We start from the raw sequence: 22528 nt of genomic DNA on the forward strand, positions 1-22528 counted from the left end.
TGTTTTGAACATTTCTAAGTGAGATAATGAGAAACCTCTTATGAAATATGAAAGAGCATGTAATTTTAAGAAGGATTCAATGTTTATTTGATGAAAATTGGTTTTGAAATGGCTGAGATATCCAAAAAAGTGATAATAATAAAAGGCGACAGGCCACAACTTTATTAGGATCTCTTTGTTTCACCTTGTTTTTGGACATCTCAGCCATTTCAAAACCGATTTTCATCAAATAAACTTTTGATACCCTTTAGAATTGCATGCTCTTTGACATCTAATAGAGTGGTTTCTGAATATCTCGCATAACGTTAAAAGCTAAATCCTCACCTCGACCAGAACTGTACACACCCTTTAAGCATAACATGTCATATCTCTTCCTTGCTCACTTGCGAAATGATTGACTCATGAGATCTAGCACTGGTATTATGTAAAGGAGAGATTATCCACATACTGCCAGGGGAGGTATTCTTCAACATAGGTACTGCGGTGTGCTGCAAGGCCAGGTGACATGATCTAGTATTGCTACCAAATGTTGTACAAGACAACAATTGTTTGTGCAAGGAGAGAATATATGCTACAAAAAGGTGTATATTCTTACCAAAAGAGCGTATCACAAGGGTTGATACAAGAAATATGTATACATAATGTATAATTGTATGTATGTATGTGTGTATGTATGTATGTATAAATGATACTGATATATGATTATATGTGTGTACACATATTTTAGTAGCTTTTTTCTTTCTTTCTGTTAACATGGCAATATGGTGTGGTACTCATAAATAAAAAAATCTATTGCAAGAATGGACTAATACACTGCAAGTTTGATAGCACAAGGCCCAGGGTAGGTAGTGTGTTCATACAGGATGATCTGGTAGAAGAGTTGATACAATACATAATTTGGTCAGTAATAAGGGAAGGGTACTATAGGTAGATTGATTGAAGGGTACTATAGGTAGATTGATTCAAAAGAGATGGAAAAAGACAGCTAGGAGAGGTAGTCTGATGCGAGAAAGATACTGTAAAATGAGGAATTTTCATGTGCGTGCACATTTCAAGAAGATCCAAGACTCACAAAAACTGAAATACGCACAAAAGTTCAACAAAGCTCTGTGTTACAGGTACATGTATTATACTCGTAATTTTGTAATGGTCAGCAATTTTTCAAAGTTTCGTATATTGTAAGTGTTTTTGGTTTTTACAGCAGTTTAATGTTGCTGGATATGGCTTGTTGAATGTTACAAGGGTAGAGTGCAGGAGTGGATAGTTTAATACCATGAATGATAGGAAATCATTGTACATTGTATTTCTATCAGAACAAACTTGTTATAACAAAATTCTTGCGACAACAAAGTAAAAATTCAGGTCCTAAAATTATCATCTGGGTAGAGTGTTTAATGCAAGTGTGGATAGTTTAATACCATGAGCGATGGGAAATCATTGTACAGTGTACTTCAAATTTGTTATAACAAAATTCTTGTGCCAACAAAGAAAAAAATTCAGGTCCTAAAATTATCATATATATGTCTTCATACACTTTACTGTATTGCTGTAACGAAATTACGATATAACAAAAGAAAACTATACCAATCCAGAGGACTTCGTTATAATGGGAATGCACTTTGTATGTAGAAATATAGCATGGTAGAAACTGAGGTAATTCATAGAGTGATAGTCTGGTATATAGTGGTTGATAGTTTTGTAGAAGGGGATATAATGTGTTTTAAACTGCACATACCATGATGCAGTTTATAGGGAAAGAAATAGTTTCATCATATCACAGAGAAACATATTATTTACTAAGAAAGACACATTCAGTGATACCTTTATTATAGTTTATCACAGTAGTTACTTTTATATGTCTCAATCTATATTCAAAGGGGATGCTGGTGAACGTTGTTGGCCGATTAGAACGACCTTTCATCTTCCAAAGACATCTTCACTTTGTAGACTTTAGAAGGTAAGTTTTAAATGTGAAAGGGGTCTGATGCAGATTGGGTCAGGTCTTGATCTGTTCAAACCATTGATGGAAAACTCTTGTATTATTTTAAAGTTGACAGGCATGAACTAAGGCAAACAAGAGCAGTAGTAGTTTAATCGAAATTGGACAAAGAGAACAAAGTTTAATATAGATTTTCAAAGTTTCCAGAAACTTACTTTGTAATACGTATATGTTGAGTTTGATGTAGATTTTCAAAGTTTCCAGAAACTGATTTAATGTATATATATGTTCCCCATCTATCTCTGTCATAATTTCACCTGTTTAAATATTTATGAGTATGTTTTGTACACTTGAACAATAAAGTTCTATCCAATCTTTCACTTCACGTATGATGCATGACCTTTGATGCTTCTGGGGGTGTTTGAAATTTAACTTTAGAAGACATGAATATTATTTCCACTGGTAGGCCCTAATCCTCATACCAGCAGTGATCAAATTATTTCATGTTTCCAATGAGTTACAAAATGACAGAATAACTTCAGACCTTGAGAAGGTCTTAGTAACTTGTGACATCAGAGCTATCTATGTATGCCTGAAATGTTGCTATCTGTATTGCTTGGACACATTACTAGTACTGCTTCATGTTTTCTTGTTTGTAATAATAGTGCTTAGGTATCACATATACCACTTTGTATGCTTTTAGTGTTGATTGGCACAGAAAACCTCATAGTGTTGTATACACCCTAGCAAAGAACAGGTCAATTTGTATGATTTCAGATCTTTTACCATAAACTTAAATTTGTTTTTGTTTTTTGTTTTATTTTTCAAATAGAAATGAACAAAATTTTGCGGTGTCTCTGTAATGGCACTCATTTTTTTTCTTATTGCTCCGAGACAGATACCAAATGCAGCAACCAAAGTATATCAACATTATAAGGGATCCCCTGTCCCGCATGGTATCACAGTACTATTTCAGACGATTTGGTGATGGTAAAAGTGAGAGGAAATACTCGGGAACAGACAAATACCAGGTGAGCTATTCAAACAAGCCTTTAATAGAAATGTAATTTTCTCCATCATAATTATTTTCAGCAGTGAAAAGTTTCACTTTCAGATGACAAATATACTTCTTCTCTTCTCGTTTTATTTTTTTGATACTTGCAAATTTGTCATTTATGATGTGCATCCCTATAAGTATGTTCATTTGCTTTTTCATACAACATATGTGTGAACTTTTATTTCAGAGCTGTGGCTGTATTCCATAATTATGACATGCATAGAGCTACTTCTAGCTCACACTAATACTCAAATTTTAGTTCATCTGTAGCTTACCCCCTTGTGGGCCAATAAGATCAGGGCCTTTCGAATCGCAGTTCTAGACTATGTGAATTTGATTTTGTTTTGGTTTGGCAACTGGCTGTGATCATGTCAAACAAATTAAAGCTAGCATAGATTGGCAGTGTATGTGAATAAGCTTCTGTCATTACAAGCTCCAGAGCTATCTAGAATCTAGTCCAGCAAGCTTGTCAACAGACACTTATCTTGGAAATTATTTTTTCCCCGGCCATTGCCTGTAGGATTCCAAAATGTCCAAATATGGATTGTTAGGGCTGTCTGATAATTAAAGGGCATTGTGCTATGACTGAAAGTGACCAACCTATCTGGTGGTTTCTTTCCCTTCTACCGCACCATGCCTTCCCCTCTAACAGTGATTATGTTGTTGGTGCAAGTTTGCATGTGAGCCCAGCTTCCTCCGCCCACATGACATTGCGCTGCAAAAACAGACCATGTACATATAGCTTTCAACATTGAACTCCAAGCATGTGGCACAGACTTCCTAGACTCTGCGTGACCTCAAGACGGCATTATCCCACTTCCCACGGTTTCACAGCTAGACCCTCTCCCACATATACTGCAGAGGAGTAGGCACAGGGAGCTCCACACTCTCACCTATAAGTGCATTTTCATGCCCACACAAAAACATGCAGCAGGGACTATCAAATGTCAAGCGGAACCCCAGAAGTGACTTTACATCCGAACAACATGATTACCAGGCATTCTGCAGACTCCATGTGACTTAGAGGGAAAAAATAAAAGGATTTAGGAGTTTGAAAAAAAAAGAGGCATATTTGACAGTTCCTTACTGTAACAGGATGGGGGCAGAGAGGTGTGGTGTAGGCCTACTTCCAATGAAAGCAATTTTGTAATTTGAATCTTCATGATTATAGAGACTCATAGATTCAGTAGAATACATATTTGTTCAGTAGACAAATACTGGTAGGTATGTAAAGGCAAGTTGTGTCTACATTCTTTAAAGGTACAGTTTACCTTTGGGAGCAGCGATTTAAAAAATCTGCAAGATATCGCATTTCATGCATATATGTAAGTCAGTTGCATCACGAAACATCCTACCATATATCAATTTTGCAATAAAGCCTTAAATACAAGAGGATATCACTATTTTTCTCATTAAACCCTAACTGTAGACGGTTTAGTCTAGAAACAATTTTATCATACTTGTTGTTGACATTTTGTACATTTCATTGATTATACAGATTCAAAGTTTTATGTTCCTGATTTGCATTTTAGAAGTATTTTGAAGCCCTAAAACTTGGTTTTTGTTTCATCTGCAAATGGTAGTTAATGCCTTTAAAACAAGACAAAGTAGGCTACGACTTCATGTGTAATAATATTGTACCAGTATGTTCCTCAACCGTCTATAACAGAGGGTGTATTAAAGTCTTTGTTGTTTATGAAAGGACATGGAGCCAAAAAGCCAAGGACCCTGTAAGTGGTCAAAATCACAGACCACTAGACCAACAGACTTCCGCCGTGGAAGTGTTTGTCTCTGCAAGTAACTAGATACCTACAGCTGTAACGCCTTTGACCCAATTTCAGGAAGTTGTTGTAAATGAAATCCTTGGTTTAAATTGCATCCAGGATTGCGACAAGCGTGAAACAGGCATACAGTGCAGGTACACACGTCAGCCTGCATTCATGATTGGATGTCTGTATAGCAACATGCAATGTGACATGTAGGGGCCTATTGTTATGCAGGCAAAAAAAAAATAATAATAACAATAAATTGTGTACCAGGTAATCCATGAACTATGTTAACTACTTGATGTGTGAATCCCAGCAATTATGGGTGATTTGAAGAGCATTGCAAACAATCATTATGAATGGAATTATAATCCCCCTACTTAGACCTGAATCAAACCTCATAATAGTGGATAGCCATATTTATTGTAAAATTTGGGGGTACCATTGGTGCCTGTTCACACTTGATCAAACCTCATAAGCAGATAACCATCATAAATGGAACTACCATGGCCTATCCAAACCTGAAGCATAGGCCTACATCAGTATCAGACAGCCATTATAAATGGGACTACTATTGCCCATTCACACCTGAATCACACCTCATTAGCAGATAGCCATTATGAATGGGACTACCATGGCCCATTCACACCTGAATCACACCTCAATACAGACAGCTATTATGAATGGGACTACCAAGGCCCATTCACACCTGACTTAGTAATAGATGTACATGGTCTGTTTTTTTTTTTTATTATGACTTGGATTACCATGGCCCATTCACACCTGAATCACACCTCAGTAGCAGATAGCAATTATTAATTGGACTGCCATTGCCCATTCACACCTGAATCACACCTCGGTAGCAGACAGCCATTGAATGGGACTACCATGGCCCATTCACACCTGAATCACACCTCATTAGCAGACAGCCATTATAAATTGGACTACTATGGCCCGTTCACACCTGAATTACACCTTAGTAACAGACAGCCATTGTGAATAGGACTGCCATGGCCTGGGCATTCACACCTGAATCACACCTCAGTATCAGACAGCCATTATGAATGGGACTACCATGGCCCATTCACACCAAGATCACACCTCAGTAGCAGACAGCCAGTATGAATTGGACTACCATGGCTCATTCAGAAATGAATCACACCTCAGCAGATAGCCATTATTAATGGGACTATATACCATGTCCCATTCACACGTGAATGATACCTCAGTAGCAGAAAACCATTAACCATTATGAATGGGACTACCATGGCCCATTCACACCTGATCACACCTCAGTTGCAGACAACCATTATAAATTGGATTGCCATGGCTCATTCACACCTGAAACAAGTCTAATTATTGGGTGTCATGCTCCTGTTTTTGCTTTTGCTGACTCAGTCTCCACAGATAAGGTGTGATTAACTCACTAATGGACCTCCTCCTCTTAGCATCCCATTTGGGGAGTATGTCAGTTTCCTGTTAGACAATGCGAGATTTGTTGCAACAATACTCTTTCAGCCATTTCCACTCAAAGATATGTTGTAGCTTAGAGAAATGCTAATCAGACTCTGTCAAAGACCCTCTATTTATAGTAATCACAAGAGAAGTGAGCAGAGAGTTTTCACACAAGACAGAGTTAAGCTGCCAGCAAGAGGCATACCCCTTCAAGAGCTCCATTAACAACCCTATCTGAATTCCGTAACTCTCTTTGAATTATCTTTCAATTAGCTTGTGATTTTAGCCCTAGCAGCAGCTTATCAAACATCTGTAATCTGTTGAATGTGGAATAATCTCCATGCAATATTTGTGGGGGCAAATTTTAAACTTACTGATAGATTGGTGTAATTACACCAATTAATACATCCAGAGTTTGTAAACCAGACTGCAATGTCTGCATAGAATACCTCATGTAACAATTGACAAAAATATACATTTTTCCATATTCATTCTTCTTTTTATTTGTTTGTCTGTATATGTCATATATGTCTTTGTATTTATTTTTGTTACTATTAAAGAAGTAAGCAGATTTAAATGTCTGGATGTTGGTTATTCTGAAGCAAAAGCCTGTTAATCAAGTATTCATTTTGATGACATTACGTTACTATGTTGCACTAATCATAATATGTGAAGGTGTAACTTCGGTTGCAGTTTTATATATTTGACAAGATGAAGTGTGTAGAAACCTCTTATCTTTATTGTATTTACCTGTATTTTCAAAAAAGCCTAGTGTCCAATATATAATGAAATATATATTCAACAACTGCCATCGTAATATCTTATGTTATTTGAGTTTTTGTTTACTGTCTGAAAATTATATGAAAATCGATCAGCAGAGAAGCGTGCTCATCTTGCCTTGTCAAGTTTAATTTACCATTTGCTGACGAAACAAAAACTCAGCATTAGTGCTTTAAAATAGTTCTGAAATGTGAGTTAGGGATAAAAACAACCACTGTAAAAATTTGAATAAGTAAAATCCATGGTAAGTAATGTTAGATATACAATATGTGAACAGTAGTTATAATAAGAATGTTTCAAGACTAAACCGTCTACAGTTACGGTTACTGAGAAAAATACGGATATCTCCTTATATTTCAGACATTATCGCGAAAATTTTATACGATAGATGTTTTGTGGTACAACAGACCTAAAAAATGTTAAATCACTGTTCCCAAAGGTAAACAGGGACTTTAATATGGGGTGGAAGGTGTCAGGTGTTTATGTAGGCCGTTAGAATTCCTTGGCCTCTGGTCTGCCCAAGTCAGAAAGGAAGCATAGGGTTCATTGCTCTGAATACCAATGTGAAGTTAGTAATTCAATACGCCTGTTTAATTGCCATGTAATTTTTGAAGCACAACTCAGCAAAACAATGCGAAGCATAGTGATCTCACCCATACATGACCAATAGCACACCATAGCAAAGTGTGGCAACGGGTGAAGTCATTAAAGTTGTGAACATGAAACCCTCGCATTGACTGGTATACATGAGCATGCATGATGGCTTTTGATTTAGCATCGGTTAACTCCGATATGCCTACTGGAGACATATTCATATTACCACCACCTGTCTTGCGTCAGCACCAGTGCTGCTATGTGACACAGCCTAGTATCAATTTGCTTACAGGATTGTAGGGTGACAAACTACACAGCTGTAGTTTGTTACAGAGGTAGGCATTCACATTGTCACCTGTCTCAGTTCAGCTAAGTTACGACAACGACACAGCACTGTGGGCGATGTGAATCCAGCACTTGAGATACACCATATGAAGAGTTTGTTTGCAAAAACCGATAAGTCCATTTTTGAAGATTTTGAAGTACGGTCTCTGTCATAAAGTACAAAATAATACCTTTTAAATGATATATTGGTCACTACATATAAAGGTACATTTTTGAAGTTATGGTCAAAAGAAGCAAAAATTTTCTTATTATTCTCTTTATTTTTCTTGACCTTTAATCGCAAATATCTCCATTTGACAAATATGGACTTATCGGTTTTTGCAAACAAACTCTTCATATAATGGTCATGATAAGAATAGAATAATACATAATATAATGAAATAATTGATAGGTCAAACAGGGCCCGACACTAATATTTTACTCTTTGGTCCGTTCTTAGAATCTGACATTTTGGTGGCTTGAGAAAGAAATGAAGTGGTCCTTAATGACAGGAAATTTATAAAATGTAATTTGAATTTAGGTGCGCAATTAGGCCACAAAAGGATAAGCTGTTTGGAAATTTGGTGGTCTGACTTGAAATTTTAATGGCCCTGGGCCACCAAGCCCCCGATTTTGTCAAACCCTGTCTAGGTAAATTCATCGAGTGACTGAAGGGACTGTATTGTACTTTTTTGTACTCACCTTTTTTTTTCCAGACATTTGATGAGTGTGTACTGAAAGGGAGAACTGAGTGCCTCGGAAAGAAATCTTTCTACATCATTCCGTTTTTCTGCGGTCAGGACCCGCGATGCAAGTGAGTAGTCTACGGCTCTCCATGAGCTACCTATCTCTCCTGTTCAGCAGGGGGTTCCCTGAAGTATCATAAAATGATCATATTTCATCTAGATACATATATATCTCTTCGTCATTTCCAGAACAGAGAGAATGGCAAATCAGTATAAGTTTTACAACAATTGAAGTAATAATTCTACATTTGTTATCATTATTTCATATGTATATTATATGATTTTAACATTATTATTATTATTATTATCATTATTATTGTTATTATTATTACCTCCGCCAAGGGAGGAGGTTATGTTTTCGTTACAGTTGGTTTGTTTGTTTGTTTGTTTGTTAGTTTGTCCGTGTGCAAAATAACTCAAAAAGTTGTGCACGAATTTGGATGAAACTTGCAGGAAAGGTTGAGAATGACACAAGCATAGGCGCCGGAAGTGGGGGGGCAGGGGGGGCGGCCGCCCCCCCAATCCAAAAAGTGGGGGGGCAAAACGCATTTTTGCCCCCCCAAAAAGCCCCCTCCCAAAAAAAAAAATGAATAAATAAACAAATGAATAAAAATAGATAAAATAAGAAAGATATGTATATAAATGAATAAACGCGAAAAAAACATAGCTACAAACGGCAATTTTTGGACTGTAAAATGTCAAAATTTCCAAGCTCGCTCGCTCCGCTCGCTCGCATTCAATCGCTATGCCATTCTCCTGATGTTGCTGCCAGTAATTGCCAGCAGTTGCGCCTGGGCCGCCCCCCCCCCCCCCTTAATTTCCAAAGCGAAAAAACAAATATAGCTACAAACGGCAGTTTAGGGACTGTAAAATGTCAAAATTAATCGTCAAATTTATTCGTTATGCCATTTTCCTAACGTTGCAGCCAGTAAATGCCAGCAGTTGAGGCCGGTGCGCCTCCCCCTTAATTTCCAAAGCGAAAAACATAGCTACAACGGCAGTTTTTGGACTGTAGAATGTCAAAATTTTCAAGCTCGCTCGCTTCGCTTGCTCGCATTGAATCATTATGCCATTCTCATAATGTTGCTGCCAGTAATTGCCGGCAGTTGCGCCCGATGCGCCCCATTAATTTCCAAAGCGAAAGATATAGCTACAAACGCCAGTTTTGGGACTGTAGAATGTCAAAATTTTCAAGCTCGCTCGCATTGAATGGTTATGCCATTCTCATAATGTTGCTGCCAGTAATTGCCAGCAGTTGCGCCCGATGCGCCCCCATTAATTTCTAAAGCGAAAGTTATAGCTACAAACGCCAATTTTGGGACTGTAGAATGTCAAAATTTTCAAGCTCGCTCGCTTCGCTCGCTCGTATTGAATGGTTATGCCATTCTCCTAATGTTGCCGCCAGTAATTGCCAACAGTTGCGCCCGATACCCCCCCCTTAATTTCCAAAGCGAAAGATATAGCTACAAACGGCAGTTTTTGGACTGTAAAATGTCAAAATTTTCAAGCTCTCTCGCTCCGCTCGCTCGCATTTTATTGTTATGCAATTCTCCTGATGTTGCTGACAGTATATAAGTTGTGGTTTCACACCGTCATTCCATAATCCATGTAAGGAAAACTTACAATGTTCCTCAATGACTGCGTTGTTGAATGTATCACATTCTGTAATGTATTGTAGTCCCATTATTGCGCACGCACACACGCACAAGCATACACACCGTCAAAATTACTTTTCCACAAGGTGCCCACCCCCAATGTTTCGACCCATCGTACGCCACTTTATATGCATACACACACACACACACACACACACACACACACACACACACATATATATATATATATATATATATATATATATATATATATATATATATATATATATATATATAGATGTGTGTGTGTGTGTGTGTATGTGTATATTGTGTAACATATGTATGGTCTATAGTGAGCCCCCTCCAATATTTGCCCCCCCAATCCAAAACTGCTTCCGGCGCGCCTGGACACAAGTAACAAACAATTAAATTTTGGTAGTGATCCAAGAATTTTGGGGGAATTTATGAAGGATTTTTGATATTTTGACAGGTAGGGTCAATGAACTTGGGAGTTCAAGCTGCGCATTTTTGAGGTTTTCAAACGCGCACTAAACAAAGTGCGTGCTCCACTTTGGTTTTCTGCTAGGGCAAGGCGCGCTGCGCAGCTGAGGGTTTATGACGTAACAAAGGCTTCTATATTGGGAAATCGGGTGATTTTTCAACGTGTATACTTATGGGTGTGGAAATCGCTGATCTCTATGGAAGAGCTCAAAGAGCTTTTCCCCAGGGGTGGAGAGGAGAAAGATCTCCTCGGTGGAAAGTAGCTGCTTGGCGGAGGTCTGCGCTCTCAGAGTGCTTTTCTAGGTATTATTATTATCATCATCATCATCTTCTTCTTCATCTTCATCATCATGATCATAATAGCATAAATTGTATTATGTTGAATCCTCTTTGTAAAGTGCTCAAAGCCCATACATTCTGTCTTGACCCTAGTCTCTGGAGACATTACCAGTATTTCCCGCCAACACTTAAGTGCTCACTCTCTACTCCCTGGGGACCACTCCAGCCAGTCACCCTTTCACAGATTGTCTAGATTACCATACTCACATGCTGAGAGAAATTTTACAGATGGTAGTTGTATGAGGCTACACTAAAAGGGTGAAATAGTTGTAGCTGGTAATTTAGTTGAACTTCTTTATGCTTGTTAAGAACAAAGGGGGCACAGAGAGTTGCTGCTTGGATGGCCTGCTCCTACTAAAGAATCTGCTTCTGAAAGTTAAAGGGATGGTACAGTATTGGTGGAGATTGAGAACTGGGCTTTTAACTTTTTGTGAGATACCAAGAAAACATTTATGATATAGTACAGAACATACCATTTTGAAAGGAATTCAAAGTTTATTCAATGAAAATCGGGTTTGGAATGACTGAAACATCTAAAAACAAAGTAAAACAAAGAGATTGTAATAAAGTGTGGGTCCCACACTTTATTGGAATCACTCCGTTTTGGATATCTCAGCCATTTCAAAAACCAATTTCCATCAAATAAACGTTGAATTCCTCTTATTACATGCTCTTTCATATTTCATAAGAGGTTTCTCATTATCTCACAAAAAAAAAAAATGTTAGAAACCTGAAATTAGGTCTCAACAAAAAACTGTACGATCCCTTTGAGAGAATGATTAGTTATGCTGGAGTCACACACGGTCGGGTCACAAAACGAATTTGATCCAATTGAAAATGAGCCGGATTAGTCCCAGAATGGAGGGTAATTTATGCTACAGCCACACATGACCGAATTTTGAACCGGGTCCATAAGGAATTAAAACCGTATCAACCCGGTTCGAGCCATGGAGACCCATATTGACCCGTATCGAACCGTATAAAAATCTGCTTTAATGAATCTTTTTCGACCCCTATCAACCCGTGTCAACCCGCTTCGACCCATACTGAACCCGGATGTAAACCTTGTCACCATCCGTTGCATGAAGGCAATGCGGTATACGGCAAGGGTCCATACAGCGGTATACGGCAAGGGTCCATACGGTTTTATGCTGCGGGCTGCAGCGGGTTGATGCGAGTCAATGCGGTTCAAACCAGGTAAATTTGGATATCAATACAGAATTGAAATCCGTGAGAAAATTTTTAACATGACCAAAAAATTTTCACTGCGGTATCATAGCCCCCAGAATCCATTAGGAACTGACACGGGTTACAATGTGGGTCAATGCGGGTCTCTACGGCTCGTACCGGGTCGATAAGGTTTTAATTGTCCCCACCGAACGAGTTCGAGCAGGGGACTATAAAACGGGCTCCATACGTGTGTGTGTCCGTGCGTCCGTGCGTCCGTCCGTCCGTCCGTCCGTCCGTCCGTGCGTCTGTGTGTGCGTCCGTGTGTGATCAAAATGTTCAATTTGCTACTTCTCTATCATTTATGAGCCAATTTTGATTCTGTTTGCTTTATATGATAGCACTACATGGGAGCTTTAAAACTTGTACACAGAATTTCAGTTGTGACCTTTGACCTTGACCTTTGACCTATATTGTACATTTTGCTACAAAATGCTACTCCTTCGCCATTTCTAACCCGATTTTGATTCCGTTTGCTTTATATGATGGCACTAGTTGAGAGCTTCAAAACTTCTACACAGAATTTTGACCTTTGTCTTCTTTGACCTTTGACCTTGATTTTTGACCTATATTGTACATTGGCTACAAAATGCTACTCCTTCGCCATTTCTAACCCAATTTCGATTCCATTTGCTTTATGTGATAGCACTAGGTGAGGGCTTCAAAACTTCTACACAGAATTTTGACCTTTGTCTTCTTGACCTTTGACCTTGATTTTTGACCTATATTGTACATTGGCTACAAAATGCTACTCCTTCGCCATTTCTAACCCAATTTCGATTCCGTTTGCTTTATGTGATAGCACTAGGTGAGGGCTTCAAAACTTCTACACAGAATTTTGACCTTTGTCTTCTTTGACCTTTGACCTTGATTTTTGACCTATATTGTACATTGGCTACAAAATGCTACTCCTTCGCCATTTCTAACCCAATTTCGATTCCATTTGCTTTATGTGATGGCACTAGGTGAGGGCTTTAAAACTTCTACACAGAATTTCGACCTTTGACCTTGATTTTTTACCTATATTGCACATTTTGTTACAAAATGCTACTTCCGGCGGGGACATATATTACGCACCGCGTAATTTCTACTTTTCCTTGTTCCTTATGAACCCGGTACGAAATCTGGCCATGTGTGCCGTGACTCTAGCATTACACCCAAGTGTTTGAGTACTGGCTTACCAAGGAAATATGTTGCATCCACATTGCATAGTGAGAAGATTACAGGCATAAGCCTACACATACGGCCGGTATATCTCTGTACCGTACCTATAAACAAAGCAGTACCGGTAACAGGCATTCTGTTAGGAGTTACGCGTTGTTGTTTTGCATAGCATAATTCACATGCAATAATTGTGTTTGCTGGTTTACTAACCTTCAGTTTTCATGGAATGTACCAGTAAAAGGAATGTAAAGGGAAAGATCTAGAGTTCCAAAGTAACATAATGTAACAAACAACGGAATGAGGAATGAGAACCAACTTGAAGGTAACCATCTTTACAACAGAAAGAGGATAGACTAGAAACAAAGGATTAAGTAATGAATATGTATCATGGTAAACCTATGAAGGAAGGCCACAGATGAAAAGGCATTTAGACCTTCTGAAGGAATAATACATAGAGTGACAGAATAGAACCTTGAACTTGATGAGATAATCCCTGAAGCAGCTCTTTCCGAACTGAACTGGGATTTAGTTTGGAACAATGATACACAATGATACACATTGTTACCAAATAGAATGAAAGATTGGGAATGAAACAGAGATAGAGGAAGGTCATTCTTAGAGATTGTGATCCCTAATAAAGTGTGAAATTGTGGTAAAAACATTTGCCTCTGTGGATTTAAAAAAAAAGATATGTTTTTATTGACTAGTAAACAAACAGTATAACAATACAGGTGGATATACAAAAGAAAATATATAAACATGTACAGCAGTGCTGTATAGCGTCTGGTCAAACTAAGTCTGAAACACAGACTTTTTAAAATGTAAGCCTATCTTACCATTTGTAGAAGCAATGAAATGTTCTGATTTGTACTTCGAGCAAAAAAAGATATCAAGTGTTAAAAAAAAAGGGGTTTTATATTTTGACATTTAAATCCATAGATGTAGAACCTGGTACACAGTAGATAAGAATTAATACAGAATAAAGTTTTGCATTGAACAGTACAGCCGAACGGCCTTTCCAACACTAAAGATTACAGTTCTTTTTAATTTTGATGAACCACTGTGCACATAGCTAAAAGGTGGTGAAATAGACTCTGATTCCTTGTTACAAAAGTCTCATAATGGACAGTCCCTTTTCAGGAAAATCAGTAATTTTGTTGCAATGGCTGTATGGAAGACTTTGAAATAGAACGATCTCAGCTGAGTTTCACAGGTACTTCTAAAATTATTTTTATGAATCACTGACCACTGACATTCTTGACCTGTTATCTCTACATTGAGTAAATTCTTCCACTTTTCCATTTTCTTATCTGGTATGACTACATCCTTCGGTAATAAGGGCTTATGTGACCGTGCATCACAAAACGAACAAAAAGTCACACACACTGATTTTGTGTGAGGACTGAAAATAGGTGAAATGGGTCAACCTAGCCGATCTCGACTTTTTCATATTTCTTGAAAGAGCAAGTCTTCTTCTACATTACCCTAAAAATTTGGGATCATAAAACGGGCAGGAAAGTGTGTTTTTAACAGTTTATCTCGAACAGTTTTTTTGTACAATAGTGTGATTAGGTGTGTTTATAGAGTCCGCTTTTCATTTCTTAAAAAACCTTGTACACGCTCTTCACTTTCAACTCTAATAACTTTTGAAAAGGTGATGATACTGCTTTGAAAGTTGGCATTAATTATAGACAGAATGTATTGCCAAAGCATGCTCAATTTCACTTTAATCTGATAATCCTTTCGTTGTTGTTACTCCGGTGGTTTACATCCTGTTCTTGTCCCATTCATCGCACAGTCAGCACAGCTTGGTCAAAATTTAGCGCTTGAATAGACATTGTACTTTAGAGCCTCTTTTCTCGCTTCACACTTTTCCCGAGTGTGTGCTTTCTTTTCAATATTTAGATAGGTTAGAAGAGTCCATTGGATTTGAGTTATACATCATTTTAAAATTTAAAGTCTGCTCTTTCAGAATATGCTCTTAACTAAAATTTCATGTCTGGTGACTTTGTGGTTGTTTTGTGATGCAGGGTCACATATGCATATCTTGGTACTTTTGTTGTACTTACAAGGTTTCTCATACAAGTATCATGTATCTTTAATACCTGGAAGGTCTAATCAAGACAAGGATATAGCTTTCAATATTATAAAAGAAATTTATTTGCATCTTTCATAAATTGGTATATCTTACTCATCATTACCAAATGGAATGAAGGATAGGGAATGAAACAGAGATAGAGGAAGGTCATTCTTAGAGATTGCAATCCCTAATAAAGTGCAACATTCCCTGTAAAAATATTTGCCTCTGTTGATTACTTGCATGCGATCGACCACAATGGCAATTACACCCTTTTTATGCAAATATTTTTGTACCAGATGCCGACTGCTGTTGGTCACGTCGTGTTTCTTTTTTCTGTCCCCAAACATCTGTTTGTGCAAATTTACAGAGTACAGTAGAAAAGCATATTGTGTATTCCATTGAAAGTGGGTTTGTTGCTGACTCATCCAACCAAACTTGCCTGCTTCCAGTTCTGAAGTTCATGTTTAACACCATACAAGAAAAGCACTCACTGGCCCGAATTCACGAAGGTGGTACAAATGAAACCATGGTTTAAACCACTGACAAAAACCATGGAGCGCCAAGTGTCATACGGAATATATTTTGTTACAAAATTGGTCATTTCGTCGACAAAATGACAGTTTTGTTCACAAAATTATCATTTCGTTACAAAATAATCATTTCATCGACGAAATGACTGATTTCGTAACGAAAAAATTCCATGCGACACTTGGCACTCCATGGTTTTTGTCCATGGTTTAAACCATGGTTTCATTTGTACCACCTTCGTGAATTGGGGCCTTAGAGCACAGACCTCTGCCAAGCAGTGAATTTCCACCACTTGATCTTGTTCTTCCAGAAATCTTCTAGAAATCAGTGATTTCCACTCATACATGCATGCTGAAAATTGCCCAATTTCCCATTAAAGAAGCCTTCTGTTTAATACATCATCACCTTCCAGCTACACAGCATCTCGACCGAGCAGAGACCGCACTGTTGTGCGCATATATGCAAACCTCACATACGCGCAGCTTGAACTTCCAAGTTCATTGACCCTATCTGCCAAAAGATAAAAAATCCTTCAAAAGTCCATAAAAAAATTCCCAGGTCACTACCAATATTTAATCATCTGTTCCTGGTGTCAGTATCAACTTAAGCTGCAAGTTTCGTATAAATCCATTCACAACTTTTCCAGTTATTTTGCACAAAGACAAACAAAACAAACAAACAAACAAACAAACAAACCAACACCAATGAAAACATAACCTCCTGCTTTAGTGGAGGTAATTATGCACCATTCTTGGTTTATGGGGAAGGCACCCCTCAGTTTATCCTTGATGCCATTTCCTGACTTTAATTTGCTGCATACCACATTTTAGTGGGGATGGCAGGTAGATTCAGTTGATTTAAAGGATTTATTTCTGTTTACTCTGCCTTATGTTATAAATGCATGTTGATTATGGTTTCTTTCAAAACTTCAGAATCAATACACTGTACAATTTAAAGGCAGAATTTCACTGGGTGTGTTTTGTCTTCTTATTAAACTGTCTGGTTAGGTGCCCGAGGACCGTCTGTACACACTGAGAAAAATAGGTTCTACTTAACACCTTTACGATACTGTCACACAGGGAGCACCTTTATGGGTGCATTTTTGCACCTTACTCTTTGTACCTCTCTGGTGTGAAAGGTGCAAAGTTGCACCCATAAAGGTACTCCCAGATAGATGAATATATATTTCACCTTGATTTTTGTGGCAGAGACCCTACTGAGTGGTCGTATGAAAAGGCAGTCAGGAACTTTAACGAGCGCTATGTTGCTGTTGGGCTTTTGGAAGAGCTGGACAACACATTTCGTGTCTTTGAGAAGGTGCTGCCTCAGCTTTTCGCAGGGGCAGAAGACATTTACACCAAAACAGGTGAGCATAATGCACATTGAGTATTTAGATACACCTTAGGGAGAAGGTAGAAATTTACACCAAAACAGGTGAGTAATGCATATTGAGTGTTTAGATACACCTTAGGAAAAAGATAGACATTTACTCGAAAAACAGGTGAGTAATGCACATTGAGTGTTTAGATACACCTTAGGAAAAAGGTACAGACATTTACGCCAAAACAGGTGAGTAATGCATATTGAGTGTTTAGATACACCTTGGGGAAAAAAGGTAGACATTTTTTACACCAAAACAGGTGAGTAATGCATATTGAGTGTTTAGATACACCTTAGGAAAATGGTAGGGCCTACAGACATTTACACTAAAAACAGGTGAGTAATGCACATTGAGTGTTTAGATACACCCTAGGGAAATGGTAGACATCTGCACCAAAACAGGTGAGTAATGCACTTTGCGTGTTTAGATACACCTTCAGAAAAAGGTGGACATTTACACCAAAATAGGTGAGTGATGAATATTAAGTGTTTAGATACACCCTAGGGAAAACACTATACGTAAACTGTTAGACACTGTGTTTTGTGCAAAAATATGAATCGCAAGAAAGATGTGAAAGAAATCCCAGTCTTCTACTAAATGAAGAGAGATTAACAAAATGTGTCTGCATTACTTTGCGTGTTTTAATTCACTCCTGTGTCACCCTTTTCTATGATTTCATCTCCATATTATACAATTTACTTGTTTTAAAGGTCCTGTTTACCTTTGGGAGCAGTGATTCAAAAAAATCTTCAAGGATTAAAAAAAAAAAAATTCACTTTTGATGCACGTGTGTAGGCCCATTGTATCACAAAACATCCTTCCTTATGAAACTTTTGCAATAAAGCCTGAAATACAAGGAAATATCACTATTTTCTCTTTAAATCATAACTGTAGACAGTTAAGTTTGGAAACATTTTTATTATAACACATTGTTCACATTTTGTATATCGACTATACTGGTTGAGATTTTTACATTGGTTGTTTCTATCCCTAACTCACAGTTTAGAACTATTTTGAAGCACTGATGCTGGGTTTTTGTTTCATCTGCAGATGGTTAATTATGCCTTTAACCAATAGGAAATGATCTGATGATTAAGGAGTGGAAAAATGTAATAAAGCAGCAAACAGAAAGCCACGGGAAACATGACATTGTGGCAGCTATTTAGGGTCACATTGAGGAATGCTGTGCAAGACATGAATGTATGTTTTGGAAGCTGTGCATGCCCAATGACATTTCTAAAGCAACCGGAAGTTTCATGTGACCACAACTGTGACTAGGTGTTTTGCATATTTATGTCGATGTAGAGCAATATGGGCCAGAGTTCATGAAGTGGAATTCATGGTTTGAATAAAGTTTCTGGACCGAGATGTTTATGAAATAGGTGTACTTTACATAAGATATGTGCATATGATGTGTTATAATTGGATGTCTGTTTGAGTATAACATTATGATGTTATACAGGCACTTTTACACAGTCAAGGCTCGCATATAAATCTGTGGACTAGGCAGACAAAACTATCATTGTTAAAGGGCCACAGATATTTGGAATGTAGTTTTCCTGTACTGTAATGATGAAAAGATTAACGATAAATTATTGAATGGTATTTAGTGAAAGGTATTTATTGAATAATATCTCTTGCAGCCCGCAGGCTGAATTGCGGATATCTTACAAGGATCATCATGAATACATTCAAATATCCAAACATACATTAAAAGATATTAACTATTGCACAATAGAGTTAACCTTTACCCATTGATAGAACAAAAAATAAATAATACAATTACAATTATCAACACCTCTGTTCTTATTTTCATAAATAATCTCTATTGTTTATACAAATAACCTTACTAAAAATCTACTTTCTTTTCATCTACTCATCTTCTTTTTCTTCATCTTCTCTTTTCCCCTCCTTATAAACTTCTTCACTTTCCGTCCTTCAACCTCTTCTTATTCCCTGAAATTATCATTATCATAGTCACGCATATTTTTCATCATAACAACTAAACTACCATTTACTCTCTATTACAAACATCAATCAATATTACATTCATCAAAAATATACTATTGCAATGTATTATACAAAACACTGAATTCATATCAATAAAATTGTTCAAAATACACAACTTCACATTTCACATGACACAGAACAGAGGAACATGATATGGCAATTAAACTGATCTAAAAAGTCTGCTTAAAGGGTGTGTACAGTTCTGGTCAAGGTGAGGATTTAGCTTTTAACGTTTTGCGAGATATTCAGAAACCACTCTATGAGAGGTCAAAGAGCATGCACTTCTAAGGGATATCAAAAGTTTATTCGATGAAAATCGGTTATGAAATGGCTGAGATATCCAAAAACAAGGTGAAAGAAAGAGATCCTAATAAAGTTGTGGCATGTCGCCTTTTATTATTAGCACTTTTTTGGATATCTCAGCTATCTGAAAACCAATTTTCATCAAATAAACGTTGAATCCTTCTTAAAATTACATGCTCTTTCATATTTCATAAGATGCTTTTCATTATCTCACTTAGGAATGTTCAAAACATGAATCCCCACCTCAACCAGTACTGTACAGTCCCTTTAAGACTAAACAATTCTGGCAGGTGAGAAAAATTTGAGAAAAAAAAATACTGTCAATCATAACTCGGCACTCAAAACTTGTCTGCAATTGTATTTATCTTTCTACTAGTCTCCGGAGAGCTGAGAGGTAACATCACAAGAATGTTCACCAAGCACAAAGTCAAACCGTCCCCTCGAGTAACAGCCATAATGCAGCGGAATATGAGGCTCGAGTACAAATTCTACAACATGGTACGATGGAGATTCCAGAAACAGAAACGCATGTTGGGCATCCAGTAGGGGATTGGAACCCTGAACCTGCTAGTTTGTGGTCTTCCTTTGTCTGTGCCTTAATCCATTTGTCAAAATTGTTTTAGCCAAAGTGTTATTTAGTTTCCATGCATTTAGTTAGAAAAAAAAAAGATTTTTCCTTAGATTTTATCTTATTGTCCTGTGACTGTGGGAAAAAAAAATCAGGCGTGTCTGGAAGAAGTCATGTTTAAATTCAAATTTTTGAATGAAACAGATGTCAGATTTTGTTAGAATTTTATGTTTAGTCCCTAAATACCACTCAGATCAATTCCTATGTAACAAGGCTGTGGTCTATTTCAGGGACATGTCATCACTCATCGAACCCTTAACCAGTGCTGTATATAAAGGGAGTCTGGCCAACTCGTAAATTGGACGCCATGTCGTTGCCCAGCGTATTACGCGCTAGGGTTAGCGTGTACGCTCGGACGTAATAATGAAAGCCTACCAAATAAGGAGTAGTAAACAATGGGCACTGCGTATGAGCGCACTTTGGTAACGACATGGGCTCCGCAAAGATCACGGGACCACTTTTGACCAATCACAGGCTTCAAAACTCATAAGCCGAAAACCGAGTTGGCCAGACTCTCTTTATATATGGCACTGCCCTTAACTTGTTGAGGACATGCTGATTTGGCTACAACTTGATTTCTCATAGACACCTGCCCGATCATACACATTGTACTTATGACTCGTCCTCAACGGGTTAAAGGGCAGTGCTTTGTACTGGACCAGTTAAATGTTTTCCTGAGAAGAAGGAGTAAATATGTTGCTTGAAGGTTTGAAGGAGTAAATGTTTAGAAGTACAACAGTTGAAACTTGATCAAGATCACATGAAATCTGGGGAAGGTATGAAATTGTAAAGTTTTGTTAATTAAAGTTTGCAAAATTGCTCTGGAACAGAACTTTGATGAATGTTCAAATGGCGAGAGTGAGCTAATGATGTCATCACTGCCCAATATTCCATTGATCATGTACAAAATAAACTGACAAAAATTAAATTTTCTGCTGTAAAAGTGTAAAACATAATGCTGTTCCTATCTGATTGTCTTAAAAATAATGATTTAACAGATAAATTAGGATTTACAATTGGGGCATAATTGCATTTGAACCTAAAAAAAAAATTTGAACCTAAATTTTTGTGAGAGATTTGTGTTCAAACTGAATGGCAGAGCAAATAAACTGAAATATCTGGAGTGAAAAGTCTCTTTACTGAAATGATGGAGTAAAAATATATTTATGCATAGATATAGATATGTGACTATACCCCAGCAAACACAAAGGGTATAAGGGGGTATATAGGAAACAGCGTGTGGTCAGTCTGGCGGTCTGTTGCAAACTTTGCGTCGCGAACTCCTTCTACAGTTATGAAGCAATTTAGATGAAACTTAGGGTACATGATGACATAGAGGTGTAGATGTGCAAGACATGTGTATTGTGTGTTCTTCGGAGAAAGCATTGCTATGGTAACCACAGTTTTTCCCAAACCTTGTGGAGCGAACTAGGTGTACTTCCACAGTATTTAAGCAATTCATTTTATTTTATTTTTGGTATATGTATAATGATCTGTATAGGTGTAGTTGTGCAAGACTGTCTTTGTGTTTGTATGTAACAAGGCATTGCCATGGTAACTGCATAATATTCTCGAAAATGTTGTGGAGTGAGTCAATTATTTCCACAATTCTGAAGCAATCAAAATGAAAATTAATGGATACTGTAAAACATGATATATTCGCGGCATGAATTTTTCGCGAATTGGAGCCGATGGCCCTTTTTGCGGCATGAAATATTTGCAAACTGCCACTGGCATTCAATGCATATAGTGTAGAAACGAACTTTCGTGTGCATTTTAATTTCACGTTTCTCCGCGCTCGCGAAATTCGTGAAATTAAAATGCTCGCGAACATTCCTCGTTTTACAGTATTATGGCATTGAAGTATAGATGTGGAAGACCTGACTTTTGTGTTTGCCAGACAAAACATTGTCATGGTAACCACAATTTTACCAAAGCCTTGTGTAGCAAACTACTTCCTCAGTATCTATGCAATTTGTTTCAAATTTTGTGTAATGATCTAAGGTGTAGTTATGCAAAACACTCTTAGTGTTTGTACCCGATAAAGTGTTGCCTTAGGTAACTACATATTTTTAATCTTGTGGAATGAACTACTTCAATAATTATTAAGC

The 22528-nt window shown here is 37.5% G+C and overlaps 1 protein-coding gene across 1 annotated transcript in view; it reads left to right on the forward strand.

The window, feature by feature from the left end:
• LOC140242952 (uronyl 2-sulfotransferase-like) overlaps positions 1-20672 on the forward strand; it is a 64158-nt gene extending 43486 nt beyond the window's left edge. The window contains exons 4-8 of the mRNA XM_072322696.1: positions 1878-1957; positions 2838-2970; positions 8632-8729; positions 17304-17461; positions 20166-20672. Of these exons, the coding sequence (XP_072178797.1) occupies positions 1878-1957; positions 2838-2970; positions 8632-8729; positions 17304-17461; positions 20166-20335 (639 nt within the window). The 3' untranslated portion in view covers positions 20336-20672. The remainder of the gene's footprint in view (positions 1-1877; positions 1958-2837; positions 2971-8631; positions 8730-17303; positions 17462-20165) is intronic.
• Positions 20673-22528: the final 1856 nt, after the last annotated feature.

Source organism: Diadema setosum, chromosome 19 (genome assembly GCF_964275005.1).
Source record: "Diadema setosum chromosome 19, eeDiaSeto1, whole genome shotgun sequence".
Taxonomy (NCBI): domain Eukaryota; kingdom Metazoa; phylum Echinodermata; class Echinoidea; order Diadematoida; family Diadematidae; genus Diadema; species Diadema setosum.